This window comes from Peromyscus californicus, unplaced genomic scaffold, assembly GCF_007827085.1.
Source record: "Peromyscus californicus insignis strain IS unplaced genomic scaffold, ASM782708v3 Scaffold_10__1_contigs__length_136768540, whole genome shotgun sequence".
NCBI lineage: Eukaryota > Metazoa > Chordata > Mammalia > Rodentia > Cricetidae > Peromyscus > Peromyscus californicus.
The window spans coordinates 52,965,122-52,977,130 of NW_026294391.1; the positions used below are offsets into that span (position 1 = coordinate 52,965,122).

Below are 12,009 nucleotides of genomic sequence, written 5' to 3' on the forward strand. Positions count from 1 at the left end.
CTGGACAGTGATGATGATGGTGATGGTTCTAAACCGGTTTCTGCTTATTCCTTAATCAGTAATTATTGACATTCTTGAGATCAGGTGTGTTTCTTTTCTCTTCCTCCAGGAGAATAGCTGTGTAGCCTCTGGGCAGTAAAGGGTGGCTAGAAAGTCACGAGACTGGCTGTAACAAACACCAGGATTTCTTAAACAGAGTGCTTGCTGCATAGCAGAGGTATCTGAATGCCCTTTCTCATTTTTAGTTCTTGTGCTTCAACTATTTCCCCCCTGACCTTCTATAACCTATCTATTCCAGTTTCTCCACCCCTTAATTGCTGGAAGAGGGGTGGCCGAGGATAGGTAAATGGCACGCTGTGAAAGACTAGGGTCTCCTCTGTCCTTTTAGGGAGGCAGCTTAGTTGTTCTGGTTCTTACTTTAACATCTCTGGAATGGAGATGTAGCTAAAAATTTCCAAGGAAAAGGCTAGTCTGGGACCACCAGTCCTAGAGTGTTTCCACTGCCACCCTCAATGACTAAGATACATCTCCCTCTCTCTGCTGTTTAGATTTTAGCTGCATTGATATGCAGAAGCTTCCCAAATCCTAAATCTTCCCGAGGGACTCACCCTTTAGAAATCTGACTAATCTGACACAGTCTAGCTTCCAAAAGTGTTACTTCCTGGGTGTCAGATGATAGTGTCCTGTTTCCAGAGGCCAGGATCAGAGTTGCCTGGTCAGGGGCATGCAGTTTTGAGGCTAGAAAAAAAAAAACAGAACATCGTGTTTGAGCCCACTCCCAGGTGACCCTTTCTTGCTTCTCATAAGCTAAACTTCCCTCCTGATTCTCCAGTTGTACCCTGCCTCATTCTTTCTGTGAAACCCCCACAGCTGTGCAAGTCTTTCATATCGACCACTCTCCCCAGACAGCTGACTGGCTTTCTGGTCCAGATGCGACTGCAGTCTCCACAGCCTCCATTCAGTACCTGTGTCACAGCCAGCTGGTGCCTAGGGCGATGATGCAGAAAAGAAACAGAAAGCAAGGGAAAGTCAGGAGACGCTGAATTCAAATTATAGGCAGGGCGATGTTAAAAGAAGAACCCATTAACAATACATCCAGGCTCCCAACTGCAAGATTAGAAGAGGGAGAGCTAAGGAGAGCAGCGAAAGGAGGGGCTTGAGACAGGAGCGACTTTGCCAGCCTCTCAGACTCCCCAGCCCAGAAGGACAGGGCGGGGGGTGAGTCGCGGCTCCCCATTGGCTCCAGCGCGGGCCCCTGGACTTTCTATAAAGGGCAGCTGCAGAGAGCAGGCTCTGCACGGGCTTGGAGCTGGAGTGGCAGTGCCTGACTCCGCCCTGCCCACAGCGCCAGCGGGCCTTGGACAGAAAAGACTTACAGACTGATGACTGACTGAAGGCAACAGAAATTGGGTAGGAATTATCACTGGCAGCATGGAGGAGGGTCTGTACTTGAGCGAAGCCTGACGCCATCTCCAGTTTGGAGCAGGTGCTGTGGGCACTCTCCAGGAAGAGCGTTTGCAGACAGCCTGTCCTGGGCTCAGCTGCCCAGCTCTGCGCACTTGCCCACCCTGAGCAGGTCCAGTCTTTTTTTTCTGGCTCCTGGTATTTCTCCCCTCTCCCTGCTCCAGATACCTTGGAGAATACCTTATCAGCTCAGAGCTCCAGGATACTGAATAGATTGCCTGTCTGTCTGTCCACGGCCTCAACTTGCCCTCTCCCTTCTTTGAGAGGCTCCTGAGAGAGTAGCTTAGGGACCTCACGGTCCACTAAAGGCACTGGGATGGATGCCCCAACCACAGAATTGCCCGAAGGGGATTTCCAGAGCCCTGGCACCATGGGCTATGGGGATGAGCTGACTCCAGAAGCTCTGAGTGTACCTAGTGGTTTCGATGACTTGATCACCTCCACCACCTCTCAGGTGCTTCAGGCCGCGTCCAATGCCATGGGCCGAAATGGTGAGCTGTCCAAGTTGCCAGGCCACATGCCAAACACGGGTGACCTGGCCGACACGTCAGGTCCCCTAGATTTGGAAATTGTGTCCCAGGATGAGCAGGTGCAATTCTGGTTAGTTGTAGGGTACACCATAGTGGTCTTTGCTGCCATCATAGGCAACTGGGTCTTAAACCATATAATTATGAAGTACAAGAGGGTACATACAGCCACCGGCCTCTTCGTTGTCAACATTTCTGTGACCAACATGATGCTCGCTCTTCTCAGCTCTCCCTTCACTATGGTAAGCTGGGGTACTGAGGAGGGTAACTTGGGGAGTAGGGCATGAACTAAAGTAAAACTTTGTACTTTCAACAGTGAGTGCTGTGTGGTTGGAGGGAGGGGGATTTAGAAAGGGCTGGTTTGTTTTGGAGAACATTTTCATAGAAAATAAAACAGAAGCTGAGAAGCATTGAAAAGAGCTTGGGAATGTGTTAGGAAGACTGGCAGAATAGTTGTTGCGTCGCTGAATTAATCCCTTGCCATGGCAGAGGCTGAGAGAGTATTGGGCTGCCCAGGGAGGCAGTGGGACCTGTTGCTTGTGAGTTTTGGGCTAATGTGTGAATCCAAGTTTTGTTATAAATATTAACTCTGTTACTTCACCTTTCAAATGTTATGCATGAACTTGAAGTTAGTTAACAGGTTTTGTGGTTTAGTATCCCTCCATGTCTTCAAGCCAGGATGAGAGAATGGGAGAAAATGAGATGAGTATGAGAACTGGAGTGTGAAAACATTTCTTTGTTTATTGAGAGAATGACACCAGCAGTTTGGTGAAGCAAGGAGCCTTTGATTTGTGTTTTGGGGATTTTGTGAAAGATGGACACAGGGCTGGGTTCCTGTGCACCACCAAACCTTTTCTCCTACAGGTGCGCTATCTGTGTAATTCCCTGGTGTTTGGAAAGATGACATGTCACCTCAGTCGCTTTGCCCAGTACTCATGTGCCTATGTAACTGTGATGAGCATGGCAGCTATTTCCCTGGATCGACATCGGGTATGTGCCCCCTAGATCTTGCCAAAGATAGAGCTCTCTCTTATATGTATGGAGACAAGTAAGGTCACAAGTAATCTACCAAGTTTTCCAAGTTCTTAAGTCCATATGTGTAAATGTTCATGTGTAATTTGGCTAGATTGAAAGATGGTGACATACAGAACTTTGCCAAATTAAATTTAATAAAAATGTTACCATCTTTTCTGTGGTGCTATGGGAACAGAGATATGGCAACAAACACCTGATACATGTTCTTTGGAAAACATTTTCTGTTTGCTGCACTGCAGGACTGGCTAAAAAAAGGAAGAGGGCAGAGATAAGTGAATGTGGATGTACTATTAGATCTGACTGGGAGTTCAGTCTGGAAGGTGGGAGTGGTCTGTGAGGAAGGGTTGAGGAATTAAGTGGGTGGATGAAGAGAGTTGAGGAATAAGGAGCTAGGAGGAAGATTGAAGTCAATTAAAAGGAAGTGAGGCAAGGGATAAGAAGCTGTGGGCATTGCATAGTTAATCATTTAGGAGGGAGACAGAAAATGAGTGGTATGGGAAGACCAAAGGATTGAAGCTTATGTGGTTAGATCCAGACAGGAGAAGCTATAGAATGATCTAAATGACAAAAGATATGAGACAGAAGGGAACAAAGCAAAAGAGAGAGGAAGAAAAGAGTGTCTATGAAGGGATCAAGATGGGAGAGGATGGGAGGGGGTGTGAGAGGATGGGAGGGGTGGAAGGGGATGGGGGAGGGATGAGAAAGGACATGGAGTAAGCCAGGTAGAAGGGTAGATGAAGGAATATGTAGGGTCTTTTCCACCCATTAGAAGGTAAAGAAAAAAAAATAAGTCATACTACTGGACGTCTGTCTCTTTTCTCCACAGAGCTACAGACAGAAAACAGGAGCTTTGAAGTCAGTCCACTTGGATTCCTGACTTCTTCAAATGCAGCAGTGCTGTAATTTCCTGAGCAAAATGCCACATACATGTCAAATGAACTAGTCCACAAAGCACATTACCACCCACATACTGAGTCTTTGTACCCTTTTATCAGAATAGCAGTTTATGAATGTCTAACTTCAATTTGAGTTGTTAAGCTGGCCGGGGTCCTTTTCTTTCCAGGTGATGCTTTATCCTTTGAAGGCCCGGATTAGTCCCATGCAAGGCAATGTTTGCATCATTATCATCTGGATTGTGAGCACCTGTGCTGCTTTGCCACATGCCGTTTACCAGAAGCTTTACCAGGTGGAAATTGGGTAAGAGGAACATGAGATGAGATAATTTCTCTTATACTAGCATCCCTAGGCCTTGGAAGCCATAAGGAATGATTTAGGAATTAGGGGCTAGAATAACACATTTCAAAACATAGGTAGAAAAATAAATTTTTCTAAACTGTAATTTGTCATTATTTCCCTAAAACGCTCATGGCAGTGGGTTACAATTTCCATCTTGGGGGTCATGGTTTTCCTATAGGTACATGAGAAGCCTGGATCAGTTGAATCCCAGTCCTCCTGGTTTTATGCTCAATACAGACACAACACAAACAGTAAATACATCTCAACCTTAAGGCCTAATTGCCTAATTGCCTTAAGGAAAAGACTAAATCACTGGTTTTGATTTCTTTCTCTCAAAACCTAGAAACACCACTGAGGAAAGTGCCTGCCTTCCCAGTTTCCCATACACTTCAAAATCCACATGGAAATACCTTGACCTAGGCACCTTTCTGCTCTTCTTCATCTTGCCTTTGCTGGTGTTGGTGGCTGTCTATGGTCATGTGGCCAAAAAGCTGTGGATCCATGATGCTGTTGATGACATCAATATCCACACTTACATCTGCCAGCGTGGGAAGAAGAAGCAGACCCTAAAGATGCTGATGACAGTGGTGCTTCTGTATGCAATCAGCTGGCTCCCCCTCAATATCTACCTGGTGCTGCTATCCAGCGAATCCATCTCAAGCCACAATGGTCTGTACTTTTTCCTCCACTGGCTAGCAATTAGCAGCTCCTGCTACAACCCCTACATCTACTGCTGGCTCAGTGATAGCTTCCGTATTGAAGTGCAGAAGGTCATCATGGAAATCCAGAAGATGCTGCTAGATAAAATCAGCCGCCTCAGGGGAGAGCATCGCCGACTGAGTTCTGGGTCTCAAACCCACCCCCCTACCTGCGTGGATCCCAATCCAGGAGTGCCCAAATTCCCACGATTCAAAGATTTTGATGAGCTGCCAAGTCCCCCTCCCTCCCCAGTAGTGGAGATCTCCTTTCTCCATTCAGTGCCTAGAGTTTAAGCTGCCCAGACCGCGATTGACTATCACTTCTCAAAATATCTAAGGTATGATAGGATTAAAATAACTGGAATTGATTACTGTCTCATGTGTTTACGTAGAAGGAAGGGCATAGTATCGGAGGGGTGGGGGTCATGTGAACCAACCTATGTCTTACTCACTTGGATTTCCTTTTCTCTGGTTTTATGCATGTTTCTCTTTTCTGTTTTTGTTCTCTTTCCAAACTGAATACACTGAGAGTATTTGATCATCTCTCAAAGGAAAATTCTTCTCTGACTTGGGGTTTTTATAACTCTATCTCTGTTTCTGGCCCCCAGCCTCCTTTTATGGTTTTGAATACCACCCAGATACTGTGATTGTCTACCGATAATGCAGGCCTCAGGAGCTCTGTGAGCTCCTAAATATTATTATTTATATTTTATTTAAATGTACACAAGACTGATTTCATTACTATGTTCCCATGGAAATGCTAGGAGACTAAGGTATCATTTCTGAAATTTCATTCGATTCTCTGGGAACTCCATTCACCTTGTAAGTGCCAGTTCTTAGTCGTATCTTCTCTCCTGTGGTAATGAGGATGGGAAATGTTACAGATGTCCAGGAACAGATAAGGCAGTGAAGTGATTCACTCCATGTAATCAGAGTTATTTCCCCAGGTTGCCATACAACAATTTGGTGATAGCTTCTCTCTGAAAGCAAGAAAAGTTGAAGTGCCCAAGTTCACACTTCAAAATCCCAAACCTCCTCCGTGTTTCTGACTATACATTTAGTTTCATACTTTGTTTCATGTAAATTTGTACTCTCTACTTTTGTCTTTCTTTTTCTGGAAGAAGAGAAAATATAATGTGCTTACTGTTGTTTTAATTATCCCCATCTCTTTAGCTTATGGACAATTTCAACTCAGCAGAAGAGAGGAGGAGGAAGAAGTGATACCTCATCCTGTCACTGCCATTCTTCTGGAGACTATGTTCTCAAGGTTCTTTGAACAGCATCCATGGTTGCGTGTGTCAAGATGATACCAGGATGAGAATTGGACTGGTGGTCCTCCTCATTTACCTCTCTTCTTCTTTGCCTCCTCCTCCTCAGTATCCTTGTCCTCCCCGTGGTCTCTCCCCACCCCCTTCCTAGCCTTTGTCCATTTCCTCCTTCTTGCTCCTGTTCCACTTTCTGCTCATCCTTTTCTTCTTTCACGTCCTCCTCTACTTCCATTTTGTCCTCCATGATTATCTTTCTTCTTGTTTTAAAAATCTTCTTAACAATGACAAGTTATCCAGTCTCTACTGAGATATCTCCTGGTTGGTAAGGTGCGGATAGGTTTCTAGGATCAAGAAATGAGGTCATGAGAGTCAACTTCTGGCTACTCACTTTTCACTTAGTGAAAAGATGTGGTGGGTTTTGGGGTTCAGAACTTTAAATGTTTCTAGCAAATTACCATACTTGCCATAGTGCTGTGTCCCTTTTAGGATCAAGGACAAATTAGAAAGACTTAATTGAAGTTTAAACTCAGTTTCATTCCATTGTCTCTTTTATGTGTCCTTTCCATCCTTTTAATTCAGTCCATTCTTCCTGTTCTATCATTAATACCCCAATTGCAAAACAATGAACTTGTATTATTGAAGTACAAGAATACATATTTGGAGTAGCTTTAGGCTGAAAACATGACTGTATCTTCTATTATGAACATTATAAACTGCCAACCTACCTGTGATCTTTTGGCTTCAGCTGTTTTGGGTATTTGTAGTCTTTGTGAATAGTGATCTCTGCTTGTGTATTTTCCAACTTCCTATGTAAATATTTCTGATTATCTTAAGGACAGATATATGTATTTCCTTTCCATTCATATCTGATAGAATAGATTATTCCCAGGATAGTGGACTGTCTGCTTATGGTTCTGCCTCCCCACATGGAGAAGGCAAAGTTGAATTTTGCTTGAGTACCCCATGATTCTTAGAAGCATTGTACCTAGCTCTGATAGCCTTCTTCTCCAGTTTAGACTTAGGAGAAATTTGGGTAAAAGGGCTATCATTGTAATTTAAATGAACATTGTACTTTATGCTTTAACCTTCTATCTTTCCTAAGAAGGCACTTCCCCATCCCTATCCCTATTCTGTACAAAGAATCAAACTTCTTTCACTCCCCAGTAAGGCTTGGGATCTGGAATGTTCCATGCTTGACAGATAATCCAGCTTCAAGGTTTGCTACTGACTTGGCTGGAAACTTGACAGATCCAGATCTTAATACAACAGTTTTAGTGATGTATGGATGTTTGAAGATTTGGGCAGATGAATAGTTTCAGCATCATGTGGGCCTTTGTTTAGATGTTTTTCAGCAGTATCAAATCTGAATTCAGTACCCAGCCAAGTCTGAGGGTGCTACAATTGTGAGAAGTTTCTGATTGAAGGGCTCATTTGGTTGGAACATGGTGCTAATGAGCTCTAGATCCTAGACTCTAACCCATGTGCAGCCATTTAGCTCTGTGGGTTTGGGCATGGTGCTAAAGAACTGTGGTCACATGGTCTCTAAAACCCATGTGTGTCCTTTTTCATAGACTGCACCACTCACCCTAGTCAGCCTTTTTCTGCACAAAGGTTATTAGCCACCTGGAAGGCCCAGCAAAACTGTTGTGTAAAAATTATTTTAAAATCTGTTTTCAATTCTGGAGACAACAGTTAATAGTATATCCCTTACTGGCTGTGTGTTAGCAGTGCCACATTACTCGAAAGGCATCACTTTTGAAATGTACAAATGAGAGAGTGTACCAGAGTGACAGACAAGAGAAATTGCTAGATTCCCCCTTTGACAAATTCAAATGCATATAATTACATGTGTTAAATGCCAAGAAACTGTATCTTGGTACAAATGAGGATATTTGGAGAAATGGTTTGATGAGTGTAAGATCTACATGTAGCCTGTCTGATATTCAACCTTAACAGGACAGTTTGGAGTGGGGGAATTCCTCTATTGGCATAGATATCCTGGATTCTGGTAATCATGTTTTGGTCACTGTATATGAGACATATACATTCTTTGTCATGTGTTGTGATCTGACAGTCTCTTTCACTGTAAATTCCTGTATATCTTCTAAGTTAAGGTATCTTTCCACACTATCACACAGTTCTACAAGTTCTACAAATGCATATACATATACTAACATAAATATATAAGTACATACACATACACCAACACACACAATATAGCATATTAGCACAATAAGCTGTCAGATCTTTGTTGTTTCTGAAGACTCTCAACATCTGAAGACGCTGAGGCAAAGTTTCACAGATGGACATACTATTGTCTTCTGGTACACATTAGGAAAGAAAGGAAATATACCTGGTATAAACAATATGAGAGTAAAATAATGTTGTTTATTCTAATACTTCTTATTCATATACTTTTATGTGTTGATTTCAAACTTACTTCCCTTATATTAGTAACAGTAATCTCTTATATGTGGTTATACCTTTGTATTATAATTCTCAAAGTAAGAGTTTATGATATTTATCAATAATTGTTCATTTTCAAGATTTTATCTCATATTGAAAAACTGAAGACTTTTGGGGGATTATAAAAAGTTTCAGCTCTGAATATGGACTTCTTGCTCAATACTAAAGGAAAGAAAAGCCTTATCTGGCTGCTCAAGACGCACATGGAGGAAATGGTGTAGATTAGCCTGGTGAAATTTTCCTGACATAATATATTCAGGCCCCAGTAAAAGTGTCTGTGCTCAGATTTATGTAAATGGTTTATGTTAATTGGACTAGTTGAAATGTAGCATCTGGAATGAATTCCCTGTTCTTTTGTGATGAGACCTCCTGGAGATAAAGTTTGCCAGTTTATTTTTATAGAAAGATCTTAGAAGTCACCGAATAGAGAGATACTGTGCCTCATGGCTTTTGATTTATAGGATTTTATAGGTGGCAAGTCTGTATTAAGAGTGGGGAAACTGAATACTATATTTGTAATTTTAGACAAGAGGCTGTCAATGCTTGTGTACCCGCAACTTAATTCAGAAGAAAGTCAGCGTAAAAATACCCCAGAAAAAAAAATATTTCAATACAAAAAATAGAAATAAAAAGCGTCTTTAAACTTAGAGTCTATAGAGTAGTTAGTGAAATTTCATCCATCACCTGCCTGTGCAGTCCCCCTCCCCCATGGAATGGAACTGAACTTGATAATACCTTAATGCTTTCAGCTTTTCAGCTTTGCTCACAAGCTCTGTGGAAGTATGGAATATATCCTAGGCGTGTGTACATAGGCGCATCGAACACTTGCTACTTGATTCAAACCTACGAGTGATATTGACTGTGTGGAACTGAAGCCTTCTGGGAGAAAGACTGACACTGTCAAATTCTACTTAAATGACAGAGGAAATCAGGCTCCCTGAAGTGATAGTGTGAATTACCCTGTGACAAAGGAAAAGAAAGAAATCTTACCATTCTACAACAGGAGAAAGAACATTATTCCTACCAATGTGCTTGTTGCTTATTTACTTGTAACTGTTGCTTTAAATATTATCTACTAATGCTGTTATTTCTCTCTACTCTAATTTAATGTTTGACTATGTATTCTATAACAAAGAGAGGAGGGGTCAAAGGGAAGGGGGATAGTGTCATGGCAGGGGTAGTAGTAGTAGATTAGGATATATATTTACATAAATATATACTAAATAAAACTATTCATTCAAAGCACTCCTGATCTCCTCTTGTAGATCTAATGGGAAAAGGGAAAAGGATGGGGGGAGGCAGTTGGGTTGCTGGATATTTGTGATCCACAGTGGCTTATTAGCTAAAGTCAACATTTAAACCTTTCCATGTGATCAACATATGGGCATTAAAGTATAAGTGGATGGGGTGAGGGTATAACATAAAAGCAAATCCTTTTATATCTTCTATGGGAAAGCTTTGGGATGAACAAAGGGGACAATTTGTCCTTGGAAAGAATGTACAGAAAAACAAAACCCAAACACAAAAAAACCCTTTAACTTCTGGTTTGGGAACCAGGAAAGTGTGCTGGCATCTCAGTGGGTAAGAATGAGTAGATGAAAGAGTACCAGAGTGGGTGTGTCAAGGCTAGAATACTCCACAGAGGGAAGATGCCTCACTTGGTAAAGTCAAATCCAGAATTTGAGAAGTTTATTTTTCCTCTAAGTCAGTGGTTCTTAATATGTGGGTTGCGACCCCTTTGGGGTCAGAATGACCCTTTCACCAGAGTTGTATATCAGATATCTTGTATACATTACGATTCATAACAGCAGTAAAATTACAGTTATGGAGTAGCAATGAAAATAGTTTTATGGTTGGGGTCACCACAGCAAGAGCTATGTTAAAGGGTCACAGCATTAGGAAGGTTGAGAGCCACTGTTCTAAGTATATTTTGCTTGAGGTGTGTTGGGGTCCACAGAGGTTTCCTAGTGAGATCTGAGCATGCTTTACCCAGCAGGGCTGCATAAGGGAATGGATTGACCACATGCGTGGTTACCAGGTGTTTGGAAGGGTCTGCACTTGGCTGTGTTAGGCTGCGGTCTTTTGAGACAGAAAGGGGCTGGTGGGTTTTGACCCAGGTCCTCCCGAGCCTGTCCTATGTTTCTGTCTCTCTCTTCTACATTTCTATCTAAATATTTCTCACTTCTCTCTGCTCAAGAATACCCTGGGGGGAAAAGTGGGGCCAGGTCCCCCACAGAGGTGTCACTGCAACTCATCACACTAGCACTTAGAGATGGTCAGATGCTCCTCTGTGTGCTCGAATCCTTTAATACCTAGTCTTATGCAAAGGCCTAGCCTTTCTCAGACACATTAAAGGAGAAAAACCGGAGAATGAACTCATAGGACCCAAAAACCATAAACACACTTTAACAAATTCCACAGTCTTACATATTTTGGCTTCTGACAAATTCTATCCTCGGGACTACCAATTCTGTTTATTTTCTTCACATAATGATGACTTAAGATACCTGTTTGTTTTATAATGACAGAAAGAAAGGATGTGGATTTTGGTGGATAGGGATGTGGAGAGGATCTGGGAGGAGTTTAGGGAGGGGAACTATAATCAGAATATATCATATAAAAAAGTCTATGTTTCAGTAAAAAATATTTGAGAGGATATGATTGTTTAAGATTTTTTTTATTTAAGTCTATGCATTTGTGTCTGTGTATGGGTTTGTGCAGGTGAATGAGTGCTGGGGGAGGGCAGAAGAAGGTGTTGGATAGGTAGCTGTGAGCTGCCCAACATAGGTGCAGGCAGCAGATCTTGAGTCATTTGTAAGTGGAGCCAGTGCTGTTAACTGCTGAGCCATCTCCTCAGCCTCATTCATGGTGGTTAATTTTAAATGTCTATTTCCTGAAACCTATAATCACCTGGGAAGAGAACTTGAATAAGGAAATATCTAAATCAGGTTGGCCTATGTCAGATTGTCTTGCTTGTTAATAGGGGTGAGAAGACCTGCACTGAATGTGGGCATCACCAATTCACGGACTGGGCCTGGCACTGTGTAAGAGAGAAGAAAGCTAGCTGAGCATCAGCAGTGAGCAAACAGGCAGCTTGAGTGTATTTGTTTCTCTCTGCTCTTGACAGTGAATGTGGTGTGACCTGCTGTCTCAAGATTCTGCCTTTGTGACCTCCAGCAGCAATGGACTGTAACCTTGAATTTTAAGCCAAATTAACTTTCCCCTACCCCATGTTGCTTTTTGTCAAGATATTTTATCACAGGAACAGAAATGAAACTAGAACAGATTAATAACGTCAGAGTCTAAGTCTAGTCC

General features: G+C 42.4%; 1 protein-coding gene across 1 annotated transcript; it reads left to right on the plus strand.

Moving 5' to 3' along the window:
* The first annotated feature begins 1,246 nt into the window (after nt 1–1,246).
* On the plus strand, nt 1,247–9,939 carry LOC128107388 (G-protein coupled receptor 83-like). The gene is made up of 5 exons (XM_052733198.1): nt 1,247–2,233; nt 2,856–2,981; nt 4,090–4,223; nt 4,606–5,298; nt 6,134–9,939. Exons 1-4 carry the CDS (start codon nt 1,781–1,783, stop codon nt 5,252–5,254), a joined length of 1,362 nt encoding a protein of 453 aa, XP_052589158.1. The 5' UTR covers nt 1,247–1,780; the 3' UTR covers nt 5,255–5,298; nt 6,134–9,939.
* Nucleotides 9,940–12,009: the final 2,070 nt, after the last annotated feature.

Bases quoted from the DNA above. Each gene is read 5' to 3' on its own strand.
- LOC128107388 (XM_052733198.1), top strand. From the start codon at position 1,781: ATGGATGCCCCAACCACAGAATTGCCCGAAGGGGATTTCCAGAGCCCT. The intron at 2,234-2,855 runs GTAAGCTGGGGT...TTTCTCCTACAG, and splicing joins TCAGCTCTCCCTTCACTATG to GTGCGCTATCTGTGTAATTC. The intron at 2,982-4,089 runs GTATGTGCCCCC...TTTTCTTTCCAG, and splicing joins TTTCCCTGGATCGACATCGG to GTGATGCTTTATCCTTTGAA.